This window comes from Eleutherodactylus coqui, chromosome 13, assembly GCF_035609145.1.
Source record: "Eleutherodactylus coqui strain aEleCoq1 chromosome 13, aEleCoq1.hap1, whole genome shotgun sequence".
NCBI lineage: Eukaryota > Metazoa > Chordata > Amphibia > Anura > Eleutherodactylidae > Eleutherodactylus > Eleutherodactylus coqui.
In genome coordinates, this window is record NC_089849.1 from 11348282 (window position 1) to 11374226 (window position 25945).

General features: G+C 42.5%; 1 protein-coding gene across 1 annotated transcript; it reads left to right on the forward strand.

The window, feature by feature from the left end:
* On the forward strand, positions 1–25417 carry MYLK2 (myosin light chain kinase 2). Its single transcript, XM_066585892.1, has 13 exons — positions 1–24; positions 779–857; positions 2843–3128; positions 4238–4494; positions 6083–6188; positions 6653–6746; positions 9185–9294; positions 9484–9625; positions 13866–13936; positions 14025–14153; positions 20179–20331; positions 23223–23355; positions 23704–25417. Exons 1-13 carry the CDS (start codon positions 1–3, stop codon positions 23782–23784), a joined length of 1665 nt encoding a protein of 554 aa, XP_066441989.1. The 3' UTR covers positions 23785–25417.
* The last annotated feature ends 528 nt before the right edge of the window (positions 25418–25945 follow it).

The following is a 25945-nucleotide window of genomic DNA, read 5'->3' on the forward strand; positions in this document are numbered from 1 at the left end:
ATGACTAAGCAGCAAGTATCACAGGTGATATGGTTAGATACACAGATCAGCAGACTGTCACACAGTATAGGATTAGATACATGACTCAGCAGACAGTATCATACAATATAGGATTAGATACACAGCTCAGCAGACAGTATCACACAGAATAGGAATGGATACAAGACTTAGCAGACAGTATCACAGTGTAGGATTAGATACACGACTCAGCAGACAGTATCACACAGTATACGATTAGATACACGACTCACTGATAATGAAATTCTAGTACTAGTACCCTGTATTTATATATAGCGCCATCTCATGCAGCGTTTCTCAGACCCCTGCTACCAGGATAGACCTGGATGCCCGCACTGCCAGTCTACCAGCCCGGCCAGGAAACTCCTGGGGAGACGGTTGGCCACTAATGACCCAAGACAGCTGCTGAAGTCTGTCCCGGTAATCCCTGGGCGGGAGGGGGAATCCGGGACTCTGTGTACTCATTAACCCTTCCTATGCCACTCATACATAATGCCAGGGGGGAAAAATGGCTGATGGCAGCAGGATGTGGGTGGACAGCAGAATTGCAGGCTGGCACAGAGGAGCCGCAGTGTGGATGAGGACGGGGCTACACCGGCTCTGCGTGTCGTTACATTCCGGGGCTGGAAGAATGGGACGTATCCGTTGAATCGCATCCAAGTGTGACAGGTGCGCAGCGCGGAGAGAACACAACACGGAGTAAGAATCCGCTGCCCACCCACACGGCATTGTATCCCGGGCACAGCAATGTCCCCTCCAGATCAGAGCAGCACCGAGGACCAGCAAGACGGATCCTGCACCTCGTCCCGGGAAACCTGCATGGACGGACCGAAATAAAGGTAACTGAGGGGTGAAGATGGGGCAGCGGGCGGAGATCTATATACAGGGAGCCTCTGTCACCCAAAATTGTGTTGGAAAGTGGTCTTCTAGGGGGGTGGTCTTCTCAAAGCAGATATGGCTGGTGTGTATAATATATAGGTCTCTCACCCAAAATCTGGTCTGGGTACGCAGGTGGTCTTCTTAAAGCAGTGGTCTTTTAGAGAAGCTTCTTTGTATGTTCACAAACACAATATAAAGGTTTATACTGTATGTAACATAGATATAATAGGATGTAACACAAAGAATTACGCCAATAGACAGTTTGAACAATAGGGCTGAAGGTCCTGCTCACAAGAGCTTACAATCTAGGAGGAAATAAGGGTGGCATAGGAGGTAGCAGTGCTTGGTTTATACAACGGGTCATCCATCATTTAAAGGGACAGCATACATACAGCTGTATGAGCCGGTCACCAGCCGCTATCAGTGTATATACAGGTATGAAGTACATCACGGTGTATGGGGGATGAAGGAGGTTGGGTTTCCACAGGGAAATGTAAAAACTGGGTAAATAGAGTAGGGATTAGAAATATGGTAGGCCTCCCTATAAGGACATGTTTTTAGGGCACACTTTAAACTGTAGGCGTTGGGAATTAACCTGATTGTGTGCGATATTTCATAGAACCAATGCAGCATGGGAAACATCTTGGAGAAGGGAGTAGGAGGTTCAGATGTTTAATCAATAGAAGGTGTCATGTCTGTGCAATGATAGGAGTTGTAGTATTCCTAGTTATGCAACTAAGTAAGATACTCAAGATCAGGAGCCAAATATTGCTGGTATTTATTACCGAATGCTGACAACTATGCTGTTAATCGGACTATGATGGAGTGTGGGAGGAAACTGGATGACTTGAAAATCCCATTAACATGTGGAGAACAAGCAGATTTTGCACTGGTTGGATTCTAAGGGCATGATTAGTAAATAAAGGGGTTCTTCACTTTGGACTATCCCTTATGCAGCTCTTACCATGTACATAGTGAATGATAAAGACATCTTGTAGTTTCAATTGACATCCTGTCATGTTTTAAGTTCCACTGCTACAAATGACTGATCTGGGGTGAAGTGAGACCCCATGGTGGTCCCCTTTTACTCTGATACTTGTATTGAACAGGAGGCTCTAAGTGCAGCATAACTTCTCCCAATTACTGAAGGACCCTGTTGGAAAGGAGATGTCATTGTTTTTGCCCTTCTCAAGTAGGAAACCCCTCTGACATTCCTGTCATTTCCTTGGTGTCATATATGAAGGTTTAGGGAGTTCCATCTCTTTCCACTATGGTTGACTCAGTGCAATCGATGCCAAGTCAAAGGAGGAATGTCTGGAGTAGCGCCAGTATAAAGAAGGCGAAAATCCTGATGTTCTAAACTTAGGCTCAGAATATGGTTATGTCTATGTTTTGGGCATTCCATCAGGGAGATGACTGCTTAAGTAAACACTGAGTAGACAAGCTGACTGCAGAGGCATGAGACACGGCTGGAGAGGCACCAGGTGCCCGAGTGACTTGGAGAGAAGCTACAAGGAGCATAACATTGTGAGTCCTGACATGACGAAACTGGACAGTACGAGCTGTAGAAGATGACCAATGAGTAAGCATTCCTGGACCACCTAGTCAGTGGCGGGAAAAGTAGAGGAAGGAGGGAATGACAGTCATTTGACACTTATTCTGTTCTCTATGATATGGAGGAACGTCTGTCATCTTATAGTCACAACTTTCTTGGTTATCTTCTAGAGGACAGCTCGTGATCCACTCGTATTGAAGTAGAAGCTTTGTGATATCCCCAAGAAAAGGAGGCAAGTGGGCCAATTGGTGACTGTCCCACCTGCCTACCGTCCACCCAAGTCATTTCCTCTGCATGGCTACTCTATATGAATACTGCACCTATATGCTATATAACTGCATGTAAATATTGACCATATACAACCCTACAAACAGCACATGGTTCTTTCAGGAGGCTGTGCCACGGTTTTAGCTTGTGACGGCTCCGGACAACACCATAATCCCGAGGCATCCACCACAACAGCTGAGGATCATAGAAGGTCTCCGGAGGTCTTCCGCATCACAGGCACAAGGGAAAAGCAGTCAAAAGCTCCGATGGACACTAAAGTTCCAGAACAGAGTTCCACACCATCGGAGGACGCATCTGGACTTTCTATGGATCCTTCTTCAAGTACTAAAAATGATATAGACGAGACCAGTGAGGACAAGGATGTACCCCCCGCCCAAGAAGAACAGGGGTAAGACTTGTAGCTGTTTACAGGGGTGGACTAAGAGTGCTTTGGGCATGTGGGCCATTATGTTCATGGGTCTATATCTCCCAACCGTCTAGATGTTCATGGGATAGTACTACCAGACAGGCCTTGACAACGTGGTGCTTTGTGCAAATGCATCTCCAAAGTTGGGGGCTTTTTGGAGGTATTTGTGCATGTTTCTGTATGGGCCAGGGATGAAGCTTACAATTGGGACTCAAGCATTGGGTGGTGTATGGGCCCCTTACCCTACTGTAGTTATAATATAATGTCCCATTAGAGTAGACAATGGACCCTTGGCCGATGCTCTAATACCCAAATGGTCACTCCAACCTCTGCCTGTCACCTGGAGTCCAGGATGGCTACCTGGGCACATTGGAAGTTGTAACTGTGCAACTGCTGGATGGTCATAGGTTGGAGACTATGGGTGCATGCCATATTTCTTGATAGGTCAAACAGTAAAGCAAGCAAAAATGAAGGATCTTCCGGTCAAGATGCTGAGCATCCAGCTGGACTTTCTATGGATCCCTCTTTAAGCACTAAAAATGATATAGGGGAGACCAGTGAGGACAAGGATGTACCCCCTGCCCAAGAAAAACAAGGGTAAGACTTATAGGTGGCAGTACCAGCTGTTTACAGGGGTAGACTAAGAGTGGTTTGAACCTGTGGGCCATTATGTTCATGGGTCTATATCTCTCAACTGTCTAGATTTTCATGGGATAGTACTACCAGACAGGCCTTGACAAGGTGGTGCTTTGTGCAAATGCATCTCCAAAGTTGGGGGCTTCTTTGGAGGTACTTGCGCACATTTATGTATGGGCCAGGGATAGAGCTTACAATGGGGACTCAAGCATTGGGTGGTGTATGGGCCCTTTACCCTGCTGTAGTTATAATATAATGTCCCATTAGAGTAGACAATGGACCTTTGGCCGATGCTCTAATACCCAAATGGTCACTCCAACCTCTGCCTGTCACCCGGAGTCAAGGATGGCTACCTGGGCACATTGGGAGTTGTAATTTTGCAACACCTGGATGGTCACAGGTTGGAGACTATGGATGCATGCCATCTTTCTCAATAGGTCAAACAGTAAAGCAAGCAAAAATGAAGGATCTTCCGGTCAAGATGCTGAGCATCCAGCTGACGTCCCAAAACTGAAATCTAATCTAAAACTGGCAACTGTGAACAATGCCGAATCCAGCGGTACAGAAAGGGCTCCTCTACAACCCGGCATTGCTGACCTGTCACTGCTGAGCCCAGGGACTAAGTTTGGTGTTCCACTAAGTCCCATAGCACTGGAGAGAGAACTGCAGAGCCCGGTAATCATTATTGGACAAGATGTCTTCCAAATCATAGGTAAGGGCGGGAATGTATCCCCTTTGTGACGCGGCCTATTTTGGCCATACGGACGCAATGATTTTTGGGGAATATTTATCTCCACTTTTCAAAAGCCATACCTTTTTTTTTCTGTCAACATGGCCGTACAAGGGCTTGTATGGTGAGCTGCTGTTTGTATTCATACCAATTTTTTTGATACATTTAATGTAATGTACTTTTTTCACTTTTTTTCGGAGGCCAGGGAGAAAAAAAACGTAATCCTGCCATTGTTATTTTTTTTTCTCTACAGCCTTAATCATGTAGCATATATGACATGATACATTTTTATGGGAGTCCATACAATTACAACAATACTAAAATTATATATATATTTTTCACTTTTTCATAATGAAAACCCTTTTTTTGAAAATATTTTTTTTTGCATTGCTGCCTTCAAAGTCCCATAACTTTTTTTTATTTTTCCATGGACAGAGGTCTGTGGGGGCTTGTTTTTTGCATGATGAGCTGTAATTTTTATTGGTACAATTTTGGGTCTTTTTTGATCACTTCTTTTGTGCTGTTTGGTAGGCGAAATGAACAAAAAAAAGCATTTTGGCTTCATTTTTTTGCTTCTTAGTATAGTGTTTGCCGTAAAGGTTAAAAAGTGTGTTCAATTAATTGTACAGATCGTTATGGATGAGACAATAGCCAACATGTAGGTTTTAGATTTTTTATATTTTTAAACAAGAGGAAAAAGTGCGCAAATGTGGTATTTATTTTTTTATTATTTTTTACATGTTTTTTTACTACTCTTATTTTTTTTAGATTTCTTATGCCCCAGTAGGGAACTTGAACCTGCGATGCTATGATCGCTCTGATAAAACAATGCAGTACTTCTGTACTGCAATGCATTATCCCTTATTGTTATGATCACAGGCCATAGCAGACCCATTCGCCATTGACTAGCGTACAGTTATCATGGCAACTCATCAAGAATGCGGAGGCTGATGACATCACAGAGGGAGCACCCTCCCTCTATGAACCTTTTATATGCCATGATCAACATTGGTTGTGGCATGTAAGGGGTTAACAGTGCAGATTGGTGTTCTCACCGATCTCCGGTGTTACAGCAGGAGGCCTGCTGTCAGTCGCAGCCAACTCCGGTTGTGGACGGCCTGGGGTCAGCTTCTAAACTCGCTCTATCCATAGGACGTTAGTGTATATCCATTCACAGGGAACCCCTTCTCACCCAGGGCATAAATACATGCCTTGGGATGGGAAAGGGTTAAGAGTGGATCATTAAAGGGGTTAAGAAATTCTGGGTCAGTTGATAGGGGCTCTGGAGGAGCCAACACATCCATGCAAATAGATCACTCATTGATTTTAATGGGAACAATGCAATACTTCATTTCTCCTGTGGGGGCACTGCAGAAGAATTCAGCAGTTGTTACAGATTCCACCACAGATTATAGCAGATCACTGGGTGGTCCCAGCATCAGGACATCAAGTGACCAGCTTATCATGGTGGAAGCCCTCTAACAATAAGAGATAGTCAAAAATGGACAAAGTAAAAGAATTTCATTCCACATAAAAACTAATTTTAACATTTTTTTTTGTTTTTACACAGATGACTGCCCCCCACCTCCAGCTCCCTTTCCCCACCGCATGGTAACTCTCAGAACTGGAAATGTCACCGACCTGTATGACCTGAACATGGATGAGATTCTTGGAGGGTGAGATAGTTTACGCAGGTACACAACGCGGTGGAATATAGAGGGAAACTCCACCCAAAGTTAAAAACATGTGACACTGGAGGCAGTTTTAGGCTATTAAAGGAAATGACACCCACCTTTTATTTTGGAAGATATTCAGCATGTTAAAGTCGTCTGCGGGTGCAATAATATTCTAAAGCAGACACGTTTTACATTTTCTTTGTATGACTAGGAATATAACACAACATTTAGTGCAAAAGGAATATAATTTGTCCTCCTGTTGCCTCCCATAATGTCTCGCCTTGCACCCTTCAGCAAGATGGCGCAATGCAAAGCTGCCAGAGGGCGTCACAGAACCTTCTGTGTTATTTAATGGGTTAATCCTCGGGTGTATATAGAATAAACACTAATTATATTATAGAAACATGGTCACTTTTGTGATAGCATTAATGATTGGGCTAACGTGACCCTTTACTTTTGCACAGGGGTCGATTTGGAGAAGTTCACACGTGCAAAGAGAAGTCCAGCGGCCTTCAACTTGTTGCCAAAGTGTTGAAAATTCAGAGCGAGCGGGATCGGGTAAGAGGATTCACCCTTCACTAAACCTGCAGCCTGTAATCTCTTGATTTACAATGCAGTTTATTGCTCCCTGTTATCAGCCACTAGTTGTAGTGTACTATAGTACTTTATGTCATATCTCTCCTGGGCTGAGATTTAAATTTGCAGATGTGACTGATATCAACTGGTCTTCTTATAACATTTCTGTACTTTAAGCTCTGATCAATGAGGTTAGTGGTCCTTTAAGTGACCTTACTCTGTATCACCAGCCTTACACAGTGTGTCTAGGATCATGGCTGCATTGAGAGTCTCAGATTACCTTCCATCATTGATTTCTATAGCTCGCGCTCTGGTTATGGCTCTCTCTCTACCCCTCTCTCTTGTCTCTTTCTATTCCTTCCATCCTTCCATTCTTACTCCCTCTCTTCCCCTCTTCTTTCTCTCTATTTCTTCCTACATCTCTGCCTCCCTCACTCTTTATCATCCCTCTCCCTCCATCTCTATTCCCTTCCCTTTCTTCCTCTTTCTCCCCCTTTCTCTCTCTTTATCTCTCCCCGCTCTCTCTCCCTCACTCATCCCCTATTTTGTTCCCTCTCCCTCCTTCTCTCACTACCTCTTTTCCTGTATCCCCCTCCCTCGCTCACTTGTTTCCATGTATCCCGCTCATTCACTCTTCCTCTGTTCCCTCTGTCTTTCACTCTTCCTCTCCACTCTCTTCCTTCTTGCTCTCTTCCCACTGTCTTCTCTCTCTTTCTTCCCTGTTTCTCTTTTCTCTCTTCCCTGTCTCTCTTACCTCTCTCTTCACTTTTTTCTCTTTTTCCCTCCTTCTCTTCCCTGTATTCCCCTCCCTCTCTCTGTTCCCTGTATTCCCTCCCTCACTCTCCCTCTCTTCTCTCTCTTCCCTCTCTCTTATCTCTCTTCCCTGTCTCTCCCTCTTTCCATCTTCCTCCTCTTCCCTTTTTTCTCTCTCTTACTCTTCCTCCTCTTTCTCTCTTCCCTCTCCCTCTCTCGCTTCCCTATCTCTCTTCCTTTTCCCTCTCTCTCTTCTCTCTCCCTTTCTTACCTCTCTCCCCCCCTCTCTCTCTTCCTCACTCTCTTCCCTCTCACCTCTCTCTCTTCCCTCTCCCTCTCACCTTTCTGTCTCTCTCTTCACTCCCCCACTCTCTCTTCCCCCTCTCCCTCTCCCTTCCTGCTCTCCCTCACCTCTCTCCCTCACCCTCTCTTCCCTTTCCCCTCTCTCTCTTCCCTCTCACCTCTCTCTTCCCTTCCCCCTCTCACCTGTCTCTCTCTCTTCCCTCTCATCTCTCTCTCTTCCCTATCTCCCTCTCACTCCCTCTCTTACCTCTCTCTCTCTTCCCTCTCCCTCTCTCACCTCTCTCTTCCCTCTCCCTCTCTCTCTTACCTCTCTTCCCTCTCCCTCTCTCACCTCTCTCTCTTCCCTCTCCCTCTCTCTCTTACCTCTCTTCCCTCTCCCTCTCTCACCTCTCTCTCTCTTCCCTCTCCCTCTCTCTCTCTTACCTGTCCTCCCTCTCCCCTCTGTCTCCCCTCTGCCTCTCTTCTCCCTCTCTCACCCGAGTGCAACTGCAATACCAGTTTGAGAAGCTCTGACTGATATCGCACTTGTGATTTTTACGCACCTGAAAACTTCGTGTTATTCCAGTAGTAAGCAGAGAACGTTGCATCGCCAGCGTGAACCACATTTACATCCGAGCGCCGTGCAATAGTTTTTTTGCAGGTATTAATGGACCCAGTTAATGCGTTCTGCGCATCTCTACAAGCACCTGCCGTGTGAATGCCCCTCACATTGTCTCTACAAGCACCTGCCGTGTGAATGCCCCTCACATTGTCTCTACAAGCACCTGCCGTGTGAATGCCCCTCACGTTGTCTCTACAAGCAGCCTGCCGTGTGAATGCCCCTCACATTGTCTCTACAAGCAGCCTGCCGTGTGAATGCCCCTCACATTGTCTCTACAAGCAGCCTGCCGTGTGAATGCCCCTCACATTGTCTCTACAAGCAGCCTGCCGTGTGAATGCCCCTCACGTTGTCTCTACAAGCAGCCTGCCGTGTGAATGCCCCTCACATTGTCTCTACAAGCAGCCTGCCGGGTGAATGCCCCTCACATTGTCTCTACAAGCAGCCTGCCGTGTGAATGCCCCTCACATTGTCTCTACAAGCAGCCTGCTGGGTGAATGCCCCTCACATTGTCTCTACAAGCAGCCTGCCGTGTGAATGCCCCTCACATTGTCTCTACAAGCAGCCTGCCGTGTGAATGCCCCTCACATTGTCTCTACAAGCACCTGCCGTGTGAATGCCCCTCATGTTGTCTCTACAAGCAGCCTGCCGTGTGAATGCCCCTCACATTGTCTCTACAAGCACCTGCCGTGTGAATGCCCCTCATGTTGTCTCTACAAGCAGCCTGCCGTGTGAATGCCCCTCGCGTTCTCTCTGTGTCTTGCAGGAAATGGGCCTGAATGAGGTGACCGTCATGAACCAGTTGGATCACCCCAACCTCATCCAGATGTTTGACGCCGTGGAAACTCCCACCGAGATCTTCCTCCTCTTAGAATAGTGAGTAATTAGACAATATATAACGTCATTAAAGGCCAACTCCAGCCAAAGCTAAAACCCCCCCGCCGTCCCCAGAATAGAGCTATTTGTACCCCAGAATTCTCCTACCATTTCCTGTTTCTCATATTCTCTGTTTTCTTTCTTCTATCTCTCTCTGGTATCACCCAACATTGCATCCATGCTGCGCAGCGTGGGGGGAGGGGAGCTATTTGAGAGGATTATTGATGACAGCTACCAGCTGATGGAGGTGGACGCCATGGTGTTTGTGCGCCAAATTTGTGAGGGAATCTTCTATATGCACCAGATGTATGTGCTTCACCTGGACCTGAAGGTATGTCAGTTATATCCTACTCCAGTCACATTCAAAGCTGCATTCAGAATTCTCCTGGGTAATGCTTGCAATCTTATCAGTGACAGACAGACCTTCAGTGCATAACATCAAGATCCTCGCCATCTGAACTAGTACTCCTCTCTCCATACGTGGGGTAAAGACCCCCTCCAGTCCCTGGGCTTGGATGCAACCGCAGACTCTGCCCCCTCTATAGTTATGCCCCTGCACACCCTTAACAGCTGCTTCAGTGCTCACCCCTCTGGCTGTAATGTCAACTTACCAATTGTCTCTGACCTAGTGCGACAGTCCCGCATTTCGGGTGCTGTCCCACTGAGCCACGAAGGTGGGGGGCCACAAAGGAGGCATCATAGTATAGGGTGGCACTAAAGAGGCATCATGGGGGTGCACTTTTTTCTGTGTGGGGGCAATAAGGGAGCACCACCACCATGAGGAGACATCATCATACTATGTGGGGGGTATCACTATTGACACGTTTTCTGCGTGGGGGCACTAAGCGGGTATCTTTACTGCGTTGGAGGCATCTCTATCGGCACTAAGCTGGCGTCATACTGTGGTGGGAGCCTATGTAGGTATCTGTGTCTGGTGCGCAGTAAGGGGATGAAATCTTAAGGGGCACTAAGGGGATATTAAACAGTGGTGGGTGCTCAAAGCGGGTATCTTTGTGCACCCACCACCCATGATGGGAGCATTAAGGAGCCATCATACTGTGTAGGACATATTAAGGGAGTATCCTTTGTGAGCGGAGCACTAAGAGGGCCTCATTACTGTTTGGGGGCCACTAAGAGGGCACTGTGTAAGAAGCACCAAGAGGGCATCATTATTGATGTAAAAAATATCTGTCTGGGATGATTTAGTGATCCTGCACTGAGCCGTAGTTCGGACCCGATGACCCCGGAGGTCCCTTCCAACTCTACCAGTCTACGATTCTATGATTGCAAGAGGGCACTAAGGGGGCATTATATAGTGCTGAGTGCACAAATGGGGTATAATATTGTGGTGGGGGTATTAAAGAGTCATCCTACCGTCTAGGGGATCACTAAGGAAGCATTTTGTGTGAGGGTAGCACTGAATGGGCATCAATAATGTGTGGGGCTACTAAGATGGCGCTGTAAGGGGGCATTATTATTGTGAGGGGATACTAAGGGATATTATACAGTGGTGCGTGCATGAAAAGGGTATCACCTTGTGGCTGCATTAAGGAGGCATCATATTATCTTGAGGGCACTAAGGGGGCATCCTTTGTGAGCGGAGCACTAAGTGGGCATCATTACTGTTTGGGGGCCACTAAGAGGACCCTGTGTAGGGAACGCTAAGAGGGCATCATTACTGTGAAGGGGCACTATTATTGTGTGTTGAGCCCTAAGTGGACGGGCCAATATTGGGCAGGGTTTGACTAATTTGCCAAGGTGCACATAGCACGCCGCAGTTATTGTCCCTCTTTTAATACTTTGAATGTTGGGAGGAAAGGATTCTGTGAGATGTGAGATGATGCATCATCCCTCACAATCAGTCACAGCATGTTCAATACCGACACTCAACCAGCAGGGGGCAGCAGTGAAATATCAAGCCCTTTAAACCATAAACTCATAGGAAACCAACAGAATTCTGGATGCAGCTTTGGATGCAACTGGAGTGTTAAACATCCAGCTCCTGCAATGGAAACTATACCCCCCTGGATGTTTTTCCTACACTTACCAAATACCGCATTTGATCCGTATAATCCTTGCATGTCATCTTGCACCCCCGATGACGCTTCTAGAATAGACCGACGTGTCCCAGAAGTTGCAGAATTTAGCAATTTTGACATGACCCTCTGGATCCGATCCCTCAGCAGCTCAGATTCTCGCCCTGTCACATTCGGAGTGATATATAGTCTGGGGGCTGTTGATGAAGCTTCCCTGAGGAGGAAGGAGTCCAGGCATATTAATAGGAGCCTATGAGCCGCCCAACAACCAAATCCCCAGGATTAGGTAGAGTGCTCTAGCAGTGCGCTTACTGCAGATCTGACCTGTGACCTTTGTGGAAAACTCACAGTAAGTTCTTTCCCTGTAATGAAGGACCAAGGGGGATTTGCTGGTGGGCATCTGTTTTTTGCACATGCAGTCCTTGGACAGCTCTTGTTATCATTGTCCCCCTGAGTTACGCAGTAGCGCTATGTATCCAGTGACATGCAATACACCGCAGCACCAGGTGAGGGCGCTCTCTTTCCATCTGCTTGACAGTTTGCCCTTAGGCTGTGTTCACACCTGCTTTAGGGTCAGCTCAGGGGTTCTGCCTCTCCGCTCCGTTTTTGGAGAAGAGAAACTCAAATAAAAAAGAGAAAAAACGGATTCGTTTTTTTGCCCATTGATTTAAAAAACTGGAAACAAGCGCCAAAGCTTCAGCCCGCTCCCAGTCCGTCGGGAAAAAAGTGAAGTCTACAGCGTTACGTTTTGTCCAAAAAATACAAACCTGACGGACTGGAAGCGGGCTGAAGCTTTGGCGCTCGTTTCTTTTTTAAGTCAATGGGCAAAAAAACGGATGAGTTTTTTCTCTTTTATTTGAGTTTCTCTTCTCCAAAAATGGAGCGGAGAGATGGAACCCCTGAACTGACCCCAACGCAGGTGTGGAAGCAGCCTTACTAAGGCTTTCCCATCCTGGCTCAGGCCCAGAGGATGCACCCAACTAATGCAGCCATTAATGTCAGATGTCTACATGGAGACGAGCGCTGGGGCGGCCGACTTGGAGAAAATATCAGGAAATAGCTTGAAGGGTTAATACAGTCTCCTTTATAGATTGCAGCTATAAACTGAGCAAATGCTGCCCTATTTTCGATCATGAATAGAATGCAAGAACTGCAGTGTAGACCGACACTTTGAGACATGGGAGATAAGAAAAAGGGTGCATAAAAGTGAAGACCAAGGGCTTCTTCACACGGGCGTTTTTGCAATGCACAGAGAGCGAGGCCCAAGGATTTCAATGGGTTTGTTTTCATTTCCTTCGTTTGCACACGCATCTTTGGCGCGGAATTATAGGAGCTGCACTATTGTCAGCTCAATATATTGAGGACGAGATTGATTTGCGCGTGAATCTGCACATTGTTCCGTACTTTTGTGGCGCCCGAGCCCCCCCCCTGGCCCTTTTTTGCCTACTGAGGCCCGATGTGTTCTATTTTTTTCGCACCTTTGCGTGTACATTGAATGCGCATTTTGCTTCTATGTCCTTCTATGGGGACCTTTGATGTGCAAATGCGCACAAAAATAGAGCATGTTGAAATCAATGGATCCTATTCTGACATCGCACAGCACACAGGCGGGGGGGCCATGTGCTACGCCATGCAAGTCATGCCCATGAATATTGGACGTCCATGTGAATGCACCCTGGGGGCTCATTTACACCAATATGCCACGTAGAATAGAACCAATCAGCGTATTTCAGTCCGTGCATACGCTGCATATTTATCGTAATACGTGTGAATGAGCCCCGGTATGCTCACATGATGTAACTAATGGGGCAGAACAACTGTGTCCGTGACTTAGTGCTGATTTAAAATACGCGCCGCAGAAAAAAAAGCCGTGACATGTAACTGTGTTTTTTTCGTTTTCCGTCTCATGATTTTGGCTTTGCAATCAATGGGGCTTCAAAACGCGCGTCGCCAGGTGCGGGCATATTTTAACGCAGCTTTTTTCCGCCCCGGCAAGTATGCCGTACGAACAAACTTACTTGTAGGAACGAACGTACTTACAAATCAACGGGACACCAATTGTAAGCGTACTTTGGCACGTAATGCGCTTATCCTTGGGGCTCATTCACATGGGGTATTACTGGTCCGTATTACATTTGTGTTTTACGGACAGCATAAACCCCATTGGGTTTTCAAACATGCGTTTTTCCCTTTAAGTATTTTACGCACGTGAAAAAAATAGTAGCAAGGCCTATTTTGGTTCGTAGGGGGGCATAAAGACCCCGCAGTGATTACACATTATACGTACGGATTTACTGCGTTTCTACACGTGAAACCAGGAGACCTCGTGAAAAACGCTGTGAACAGGCAAGCTAAAAGCCTACAAGAATGACAAAATTCGCACAAATATATTGAGTAGCCGGGGGGAGGGAATAGCAGCTCTGATATCGCTTCAGGAATAACATTTCAGCCAGGCAGTGAAGACTGACACTGGTATGCAGTAATTTCGCAGCGGGCGCAGGGGAACACGGTATAACTATTTTTTTACTCTTTCAGCCGGAAAACATAGTTTGTGTGTCTCCCATCAGCCACATGGTGAAAATTATAGACTTCGGCCTCGCCCGGAGGTGAGCTCTGTGCACATGGCTGCAGCGTTTCCTGGCGCGGCGTACGGTCTCCTATCTAACAGATGCCATCCACTTCTTGCTCCCACAGATATGAACCACAGAACAAGCTGAAAGTTTCCTTTGGGACCGCAGAATTTCTCTCGCCAGAAGTCATTAACTACGATCACATCTCCTTCAAGACAGACATGTGGAGTGTTGGCGTCATCACATACATGATGTAATAGGACACGGTGTGACATGTCTATGTACTGCTCATGGCGGATGTACACTACCAGTCCGAAGTTTGGACTCCTTTATATTCTGTTTTTTTTTTACTTTTTACATTGTAGATTCGTGTGGGAGACATGAAAACTTTGAAGGACACATATGGAATTAAGTATTGTGTCATCGGGAAATTTGATCAGTTTCCCATCAATTCCCACCTCCAGATCATGTATAACAACACTGGTCCTAGGACAGAGCCTTGTGGTCCCACTTGATACATTCTTCCACTTGGATGTGCAGCCATTTATGACCACTCTTTGAGTACGATCACTCAGCCAGTTGTGAATCTACCTGACAGTTGGCTTGTCAATCCCATATTTGGTCATTTTTTCAATAGGTATAGTATGAGATACTTTGTCAAATGCTTTACTAAAGTCAAGATATACTATATCCACCGCATTGTCCTGATCAACCCAGTCGGTGATTCTGTCATAGAAGGAAATTAGATTAGTCTGGCAGGACTTGTTTGTTACAAACCCATGCTGGCTCTGGTTAATTACTCCCTTTTCATCCAAGTACTTGCATACATGCTGTTTAATAATTTGTTCAAAGATCTTTCCCGGTATAGAAGTCAGGCTCACAGGCCTGTAGTTTCCTGGATCCACCTTCTTCCATTTTTTTGAAGATAGGGACAACATTTGCCCTTTTCCAATCTTCTGGGATTTCTCCTGTTCTCCAGGAATTTTCAAAGATTATGGCAAGTGGTTCAGCAATTACCCAAGCTGCTTCTTTTAGTATCCTAGGATGTAATTCATATGGACCTTAAGACTTGAATCCATTTAAGTTCGCTAAGTGTTCCCTCATCATCTCTCTGTTTATAGATAGTCTGCATTCTTTTATTTCCCCAATAGCACAGGGAAGATCAATTGATGTTCCATCTACTTTCTGAGAGAAAACAGATACAAAATAGGAAATTTAAAAGATCAGCCTTCTCAACATCATTCTTAACCAATTCACCATTTTCATCTTGTAAGCATCCTATAGCATCTTTGACTTTTCTTCTGCTTTTGACATACCACTAAAATCCTTTTTTATTGCTTTTGGCCTCTGTTGCAAGCCTCAATTCATTATTAGCTTTACCTTTTCTGACACTTGCCCTACAGTTTCTGCAGACCCCATTATATTCTTCTTTAGATATTCCCGCCTCTTTCCATTTGATAAACATATGTTTCTTCCTCTTTAACATGTGAACAAGTTCTGCGTTCATCCATCCTGGTCTCTTTAAATGCTTCCCATTCTTCCTTCTTTTAGGGATTGTTAACGATTGTGCTTTGAGAATCTCATTTCACAATATTTCCCAACCTTCTTGGACATTTCTGTTCCTTTCTGAAATCCAACCTTGAGGTCTGAGTCTTCTCAGGTCTTCCTCCCCTTGTTATCCAAAATTCAAGGATAGCATAATCACTGCCTCCTAAGGTCCCAGCCACCCTTACTTCCTCAGCCATTCCCTCCCTGTTGGTAAGAATTAGGTCCAAGATAGCAGATCCCCTTGTTTTCTCTTTGAACTTTTGGAAGATACAGTTCTCAGCAAGAGCGGATAAGACTTTGTTGGATCCATTACTTTTACCTGAGTGAGACTCCCAACAAATGTTTGGATGGGTAAAATCTCCCATGATCACTATGTAGGGCTTCTTTGAGAGCTTGGCCATCTGATGTAGAAAGAGTTCCTGCATATCTTCTGCTTGTCCGGGTGGCCTATAGTAAATGCCTACAATGGTGTCCTTTTTGTTGTTCTCTCCTTGTATTCTTACCCAAACAGTTCCTACAGAAATCCCAGCTCTGAAGCTTGAATCTTTGTGGAGATGAATGTTTTCCTAACATACAACACAACGCCTCCTCCCCTTTTATTAGGTCTGTTTCTTATAAATAAGCGGTATCCTTCAAGCCTTGTGTTCCAATCATGTGTATCATCCCACCAGGCTTCCATGATGCCTATGATGTCATATTTCTCTTCCTGTGTTCGGAGCTCCAACTCCCCTTGTTTGTTTCCCATGCTCTGGGCATTTGTGTAGGAACATGTTAGTTTGTGATCAGTGTCTCTTGCTCCTCTACTTTCCTTCTGAATTTGTTGTCTCTGTTCTTTCTTTCCACTTCTAATAACAAGGTTCTCAAATGTATTAATTAGCTGTATATGTTTACCTAGCCTTACACTTCCCTTCCCGCATTGTTCTAGTTTGAAGCTCTCCTAATGAGTGAAGCAAGACGCCCACCAAATATATGCTTACCTGTTTTTGTAAGATGCAACCTGTCTCTAGCAAGCAGTCCATCATATAGGTAATTAACTCCATGGTCTAGAAATCCAAATCTTTGTTAAAGGCAGCATTGACGTAGCCAGTTGTTCACCTCTAGAATCCTGTTCCATCTTCTTATTCCTTGGCCATCCACTGGGAGGATGGATGAGAAGACTACCTGTGCTCCTAGTTCCTTCACCTTCTTTCCGAGGTCTTCAAAGTCTCTGCAAGATTGTTGCAAGGTCCTTTTTTGCAGTGTCATTTGTCCCTATATGTATTAGTAGGAATGGGTGGTGTTCTGTAGAACTGAAGAGTCTTGACAGCCTGTCAGACACATCTTTGATTTGTGCACCTGGAAGACAGCACACCTCTCGTGAGGTGTCAGGTCTGCAGACAGCAGCCTCTGTTCCTCTTAGTAGGGAATCCCCCACAACCAGCACTCTCCTTTTCTTCACAACACTTCTTTTTCTCTATTCAAGAGGACTATGTGTGGTGGTTACTAACAGTTCTTTGTGGATAGAGTCATTTCTTGCTATACCTCTTTCTTTTTCTGCTCAGGAACTAATACCAGGCCCCCCTGCGTAAGAACCTCGTACCGATTCCCAAGCAGTGTGGGTGCTGGCTGACTCCTGATCCTCTTACTTCTTTGGGTCACATGCTTCCATTTCTTGGCTTCTGCAGGCACACTGGACATTTCTTTTCCTTCAACATTTTAGGGACCTTCTTCCTCTGTGTCAAGGAAATCTTCATCTTCCTTAATAAGTTACAATGTAGCTATTCTCTCCTAAAGACTACGAACCTTTTCCTCCGCTAGAGACACAAGCTTGCATTTCTAGCACTTCAAGTTTGGCTTTTTCTCTGGTAGGTCTGTAAACATATAGCATACGTAGCAGTTCACCATATGGCTCCTCTCCTCTTCCATGTAGTCAGTTGAGGTCTATTTCCAAGATTCTAAAAGTCAAGAATTGTAGTGAATATACAATTTTTCAATATGAATAAACAATGGAGGAAATATAAAACAAAACAAAAAAAAACATGGAATGTTAAGATGTGTCCAAATTTTTGGCTGGCACTGTAGGGGGCAGTATTATAGTAGTTATATTTTTGTACAAAGAGGGCAATATTATAGTAGTTATATTCTTGTACATAGGGGGCAGTATTATAGTAGTTATATTCTTGTATATAGGAGCAGTATTATACTAGTTATATTCTTGTACATAGGGGGCAGTATTATAGTAGTTATATTCTTGTACATGGGGGGCAGTATTATAGTAGTTCTATTCTTGTACATAGGGGGCAGTATTATAGTAGTGATATTCTTGTACATAGGGGGCAGTATTATAGTAGTTATATTCTTGTACATAGGAGGCAGTATTATAGTAGTTATATTCTTGTACATAGGAGGCAGTATTATAGTAGTTATATTCTTGTACATAGGGGCAGTATTATAGTAGTTATATTCTTGTACATAGGAGACCGTATTATAGTAGTTATATTCTTGTACATAGGGAGCAGTATTATAGTAGTTATATTCTTGTACATAGGGGGCAGTATTATAGTAGTTATATTCTTGTACATAGGAGCAGTATTATAGTGGTTATATTCTTGTACATAGGGGGCAGTATTATAGTAGTTATATTCTTGTATATAGGGGGCAGTATTATAGTAGTTATATTCTTGTACATGGGGGGCAGTATTATAGTAGTTATATTCTTGTACATGGGGGGCAGTATTATAGTAGTTATATTCTTGTACATAGGGGGCAGTATTATAGTAGTTATATTCTTGTACATGCGGGGCAGTATTATAGTAGTTATATTCTTGTACATAGGGGGCAGTATTATAGTAGTTATATTCTTGTACATAGGGGCAGTATTATAGTAGTTATATTCTTGCACATGGGGGGCAGTATTACAGTAGTTCTATTCTTGTACATAGGGGGCAGTATTATAGTAGTGATATTCTTGTACATAGGGGGCAGTATTATAGTAGTTATATTCTTGTACATGGGGGGCAGTATTATAGTAGTTCTATTCTTGTACATAGGGGGCAGTATTATAGTAGTGATATTCTTGTACATAGGGGGCAGTATTATAGTAGTTATATTGTTGTACATAGAGGGCAGTATTATAGTAGTTATATCCTTGTACATAGGAGCAGTATTATAGTAGTTATATTCTTGTACATAGGAGGCAGTATTATAGTAGTTATATTCTTGTACATAGGAGGCAGTATTATAGTAGCTATATTCTTGTACATAGGAGGCAGTATTATAGTAGTTATATTCTTGTACAGAGGAGTGGTATTATAGTAGTTATATTCTTGTACATAGGAGGCAGTATTATAGTAGTTATATTCTTGTACATAGGAGGCAGTATTATAGTAGTTATATTCTTGTATATAGGGGGTAGTATTATAGTAGTTATATTCTTGTACATAGGGGGCAGTATTATAGTAGTTATATTCTTGTATATAGGGGGTAGTATTATAGTAGTTATATTCTTGTACATAGGGGGCAGTATTATAGTAGTTATATTCTTGTATATAGGAGGGCAGTATTATAGTAGTTATATTCTTGTACATAGGGGCAGTATTATAGTAGTTATATTCTTGTACATAGGAGGCAGTATTATAGTAGTTATATTCTTGTACAGAGGAGTGGTATTATAGTAGTTATATTCTTGTACATAGGGGGCAGTATTATAGTAGTTATATTCTTGTACATAGGGGGCAGTATTATAGTAGTTCTATTCTTGTACATAAGAGGCAGTATTATAGTAGTTATATTCTTGTACATAGGAGCAGTATTATAGTAGTTATATTCTTGTACATAGGAGGCAGTATTATAGTAGTTATATTCTTGTACATAGGGGGCAGTATTATATTAGATATATTCTTGTACATAGGAGCAGTATTATGGTAGTTATTGTCTTGTACATAGGGGTAGTATTATAGTAGTTATATTCTTGTACACAGGAGCAGTATTATAGTAGTTATATTGTTGTACATAGGGGGCAGTATTATAGTAGTTATATACTTGTACATAGGGGTAGTATTATAGTAGTTATATTCTTATACATAGGAGGCCGTATTATAGTAGTTATATTCTTGTATATAGAGAGCAGTATTATAGTAGTTATATTCTTGTACATAGGAGGCAGTATTATAGAAGTTATATTCTTGTATATAGAGAGCAGTATTATAGTAGTTATATTCTTGTACACAGGAGCAGTATTATAGTAGTTATATTGTTGCACATAGGGGGCAGTATTATAGTAGTTATATTCTTGTACATAGGGGGCAGTATTATAGTAGTTATATTCTTGTACATAGGAGCAGTATTATAGTAGTTATATTCTTGTACATAGAGTGCAGTATTATAGTAGTTATATTCTTGTACATAGGAGCAATATTATAGTAGTTATATTCTTGTACATAGGGGGCAGCATTATAGTAGTTATATTCTTGTACATAGGGAGCAAGTATTATAGTAGTTATACTCTTGTACATGGGAGGCAGTATTATAGTAGTTATATCCTTGTACATAGGGGGCAGTATTATAGTAGTTATATTCTTGTACATAGGAGCAGTATTATAGTAGTTATATTCTTGTACATAGGGGGCAGTATTATAGTAGTTATATCCTTGTACATAGGGGGCAGTATTATAGTAGTTATATCCCTGTCTACCTGTAGTTATTGGTTGTATTTTTCCCTCTTTGTCATTAATATATTTGTAACTCCACAGGGTAAGTGGACTGTCCCCATTTCTGGGTGCTAATGACACAGAGACGATGAACAATGTTTTATCTGGAGATGCAGACTTTGATGAAGAACCTTTTGAGCTGGTATCAGAAGAAGCCAAGGACTTTATATCTAATCTACTGGTGAGAGACAAGAGGTCAGAACCCTGATCTTCAGATGACCCATCTGTAAAAGTCTTTTGCCTTAGGAAGAAGTGTCAACATTAGATTGATGTTCTAGGGATTGGTGCAATATCTAATTCCACTACTTCAGCACCTATCAGGCCTCCCACTGCGGTGTATGGTGACGTCATGCTCTGAAGGATATGTTTACCTGTAAATAATAATGTTTTCATTTGGAAAGTTGGAATTCTTCAATGTGTATTTATTACACTAGACCCAGAATAATGATGTAGATACATTGGCAATGCCAGTGACAATAATGGGCACAATACCAGCTCCGATCATAAAGTTTCTAAAATATAGTTTCATATAAAAATAGCTTAGACCTCCTGATCTGTGACCTCGCAATGTCTGGGCATTCAATATCTTAAATTCTGCCGCCGCCATCACATGACAACATTACTGATGAGTGCTGACAGCTACATTATTCAGAAAACTGTCACTATGTGACTATGCTATAAGACAAAGCGTGTCATGTACAAACACAGCTGAAAGGAATAGAGAAAGAATGGAAATATTATGTAGGCAGTATTATAGTAGTTTTATTCTGATACATAGGGGGCAGTATTATAGTAGTTATATCCTTGTACATAGGGGGCAGTATTATAGTAGTTATATTCTTGTACATAGGAGGCAGTATTATAGTAGTTATATTCTTGTACATAGGAGGCAGTATTATAGTAGTTATATTCTTGTACATAGGGGGGCAGTATTATAGTAGTTATATTCTTGTACATAGGGGGCAGTATTATAGTAGTTATATTCTTGTACATAGGAGGCAGTATTATAGTAGTTATATTCTTGTACATAGGAGGCAGTATTATAGCAGTAATATTCTTGTACATGGGGAGCAGTATTATAGTAGTTCTATTCTTGTACATAGGGGGCAGTATTATAGCAGTAATATTCTTGTACATGGGGAGCAGTATTATAGTAGTTCTATTCTTGTACATAGGGGGCAGTATTATATTAGTGATATTCTTGTACATAGGGGGCAGTATTATAGTAGTTATATTCTTGTACATAGAGGGCAGTATTATAGTAGTTATATTCTTGTACATAGGAGGCAGTATTATAGTAGTTATATTCTTGTACATAGGGGCAGTATTATAGTAGTTATATTCTTGTACATGGGGGCAGTATTATAGTAGTTATATTCTTGTACATAGGGGGCAGTATTATAGTAGTTATATTCTTGTACATAGGAGGCAGTATTATAGTAGTTATATTCTTGTACATAGGGGGCAGTATTATAGTAGTTATATTCTTGTACAGAGGAGTGGTATTATAGTAGTTATATTCTTGTACATAGTGGGCAGTATTATAGTAGTTATATTCTTGTACATAGGGGGCAGTATTATAGTAGTTATATTCTTGTACATAGGAGCAGTATTATAGTAGTTATATTCTTGTACATAGGAGCAGTATTATAGTAGTTATATTCCTGTGCATAGGGGGCAGTATTATTGTAGTTATATTCTTGTACATAGGAGCAGTATTATAGTAGTTATACTCTTGTACATAGGGGGCAGTATTATAGTAGTTATATTCTTGTACATAGGGGGCAGTATTATAGTAGTTATATTCCTGTGCATAGGGGGCAGTATTATTGTAGTTATATTCTTGTACATAGGAGCAGTATTATAGTAGTTATATTCTTGTACATAGGGGGCAGTATTATAGTAGTTATATTCTTGTATATAGGGGGCAGTATTATAGTAGTTATATTCCTGTGCATAGGGGGCAGTCTTATAGTAGTTATATTCTTGTACATAGGAGGCAGTATTATGGTAGTTATATTCTTGTACATAGGGGGCAGTCTTATAGTAGTTATATTCTTGTATATAGGAGCAGTATTATAGTAGTTATATTCTTGTACATAGGAGGCAGTATTATAGTAGTTATATTCTTGTACATAGGAGCAGTATTATAGTAGTTATATTCTTGTACATAGGGGGCAGTATTATAGTATTTATATTCTTGTACACAGGAGGCTGTATTGTAGTAGTTATATTCTTGTATATAGGGGCAGTATTATAGTAGTTATATTCTTGTACATAGGGGGCAGTATTATAGCAGTTATATTCTTGTACATATAGGGCAGTATTATAGTAGTTATATTCTTGTACATAGGAGCAGTATTATAGTAGTTATATTCTTGTACATAGGGGGCAGTATTATAGTAGTTATATTCTTGTACATAGGAGCAGTATTATAGTAGTTATATTCTTGTACATAGGGGGCAGTATTATAGTATTTATATTCTTGTACACAGGAGGCTGTATTGTAGTAGTTATATTCTTGTATATAGGGGCAGTATTATAGTAGTTATATTCTTGTACATAGGGGGCAGTATTATAGCAGTTATATTCTTGTACATATAGGGCAGTATTATAGTAGTTATATTCTTGTACATAGGAGCAGTATTATAGTAGTTATATTCTTGTACATAGGGGGCAGTATTATAGTAGTTATATTCTTGTACATAGGAGCAGTATTATAGTAGTTATATTCTTGTACATAGGGGGCAGTATTATAGTATTTATATTCTTGTACACAGGAGGCTGTATTGTAGTAGTTATATTCTTGTATATAGGGGCAGTATTATAGTAGTTATATACTTATACATGGGGAGCAGTATTATAGTAATTATATTGTTGTACATAGGAGGCAGTATTCTAGTAGTTATATTCTTGTACATAGGGGCAGTATTATAGTAGTTATATTCTTGTACATAGGGGCAGTATTATAGTAGTTATATATTTATACATAGGGGCACTATTACAGTACGTATATTTGAACAGATAGGGGCAGTTTTCTTCTTTCATTATTAATTCACTTTTGATTATGTATTTATTTTGCTCAGTGGGCGTATGAATGCTGGTGAGTGTCTCAAACACCCTTGGCTTAATGATCTTGCAAGGAAAGCTAAGCTCTGCAACCGTCTCCTGAAATCACAGATGGAGCTGAGGAAATACATGATGAGAAGACGTTGGAAGGTTTGTGTTTATACCCTCCCTAATCCTGTAGTTTTCTTTCTGTGTTCATCACTTTGAGGGAGTCATCTTTTTGGCACTAATCCTCTCCATAGACTCCAGTATTATAAGATTCGGCTTTCCATGTCTTTCTCCCTCCGTTTTTCCCACTTACAGTTTTTGATCCAGATCAGTGATCAGGCGATCCTCTATCCACAAATCCATGAACAGCAAAATCACCATTGGGGTGTTTCACCCTCTTCTTATGAAGTAATAGATAACTAAGCGGATTTGCCATTTCCAGGATCCCAGGCTCTGGGATTATAGAATAGATTAATTTAAAGTCCATTCTGTTTTTTTTTTTCCTAACAGAAAAACGTATTTGCCGTGACGGCAGCGAACAGATTTCGGAAGGTCGGAAGCATAAGTTGTTTGACCTCAGAGGCCGAATGAGGATCTGATGCAGGACCGAGGAAGCCAAGCCATATTTCTATAGCCATACAGACTGACCACTCTCCTCTAGAACCTCCTGGACTTGCTTTAAGGAATATTCTAGATGACCGCACGAAGGAGGGGGATGGTTAGTTTTTAGCCCCTAGATGATGAATATGGTCCTACTGCTACCTCTTGAAGCCGTCCTTGAAAACTACTTCAGTAGGACCTTATGGATACCTCTTGCCGGCTGAGAGATTTTGTTAACATCCTGCTATGCTAGGCAGTAGATCTGGATAAATTGCTTTTTGCTTGGGATCTGGTACAAACCATGGGCCTAGTTTGAAGTTCTCTGGCCCTGGTGGAAAATCTACACTGCCCACCCACCAGTGACGTCATACATGCCACATGTGATGACATCACATACTATAAGAGCTCTATGCATTATAAATATGAAGTTTTTTTTGTAAAGGAGTTACAGATGTTGCAATGTTGATATTGTTATTTGAGTCTTTGGACCTGCACATTGTGATGTGAAATGACATACTCAGCTCTGCTACATCTGTTGATCTTTGCAGTGTGTTTACATTATTGTACATTTAGCATGGTGTGTTATCAAGTTTCTGCATTGCCTCCTGCTGAGCCTTTAGGGCTCATGCCCAGGAGCGTTGCGGGATACGCCCGCGGATTAGAGTACCGCGATTAAAAACAAAAAAGTGCCTGCTGGTGATCGCGGTCTCCATTAATGCTATATTAATGGAGACCCCCCGCGGTGTAAATTCGCGGCCAATAGAACATGTCATGATTTATTTTGCGCTGTGGAAATCTGCAGTAGAATTCCACATGTGAGCATTGGCAGGCAGAAAGCTATTAGGTTCAATAGAACCTAATAGCTGCGGAATTCACGCACATTTTTCCAACGCGGGAAACGCAGTAGAAATCTGTCCGTGGGCATTCACCCTTATTAGACTCCTAGATATGGGGGGCAAGGTGCAATAGGACGCACTACAACTCTACTGGTGGGCTGCATAACCTTTGGGATTGGTTCCTCCGCCCTAGATTGTTACTGCAGACATGAATATGGAAGGGAAGTCCTGCTCCAATGAGAACAGCCTAAACTGGGCACCAACTTGGTAGAAGTCCCATCGCAGCTGCCCCGATGGCCCATATACACCCTAAAATAGAAAGAAAATTTTCCCCAATCCTCACAACTTCCTCTTCACCCCAATATCTCATATAAATGATCTCATGCCACTTAACTGCAAAAGTAAACACACCCCAATGCGTAAATTGCACTCATTGCTGATCCTACCCCGGGGGGCACTTGCGAAATGGAGCGTGTGCATAAGATGCCATAGAGTTTACTGCAAATTTGCACGCTGCTAGTAAATCTCAGCCAATCAGAACATTTGCTTTTATTTTGTGGAAATTGCCAACTATTAATCTGATTGGCTGCTGCAGGATGCATATTGTAGCATTTGAATGCAGTGGGCGGGGCACGACTCAGAGATTCTCTGTGAACCCCTCTGTCATGCTCCACCCCTTCAGGGCCTGCACTGTGCATAAGGCCGTATTTATCTGGGCAAGCAAGATTTTAGTTGGGCCGATATTGCACTTGTATTCCTGCAATTTTCTATGTGAGTGTGATGTGTTGCGTGAGAATTTTTTCCCCTCCCATAGAAAATAATGGGCAATATCGCCTAAAAAATTGAATTTACTTGTAGTTCCAGAACAGTTAAAGTTCTTCCGCTTTAAGACATCCTTCAGGCTTTTTTGTCAATGTAAATTTGGAACGCTGGCTGCAAGGGTTTTCCTGAAAATAAGCCCTAGCATGGTTTCTCAGGATTTTTGAGGATGGTTAAACTATAAGCCCTACCCTTACAATAAGCCCTGGATAGAGTTAAAAAATAAGAGTCCATTTAAATAGTGTCCAGGCAACATGAAAAAAATTAAATCTTTTGGAGCAAAAATTAATATAAGATCCTGTCTTATTTTGGAGGAAACACGTTAAGTAGAGGAGGCATCGAAACTTAGTTGCCAAATGACTGTGAACGGAGGCGAATGTATGACCTGTAATAAATGGCCCCTGTATCTGCGTACGCTGGGTCATTACAGGGCAGGAAGCGCAAAAAAAAATAATGACCGGATGCTCATTGCAAAAAAAACTTTATTGACAGTGCTG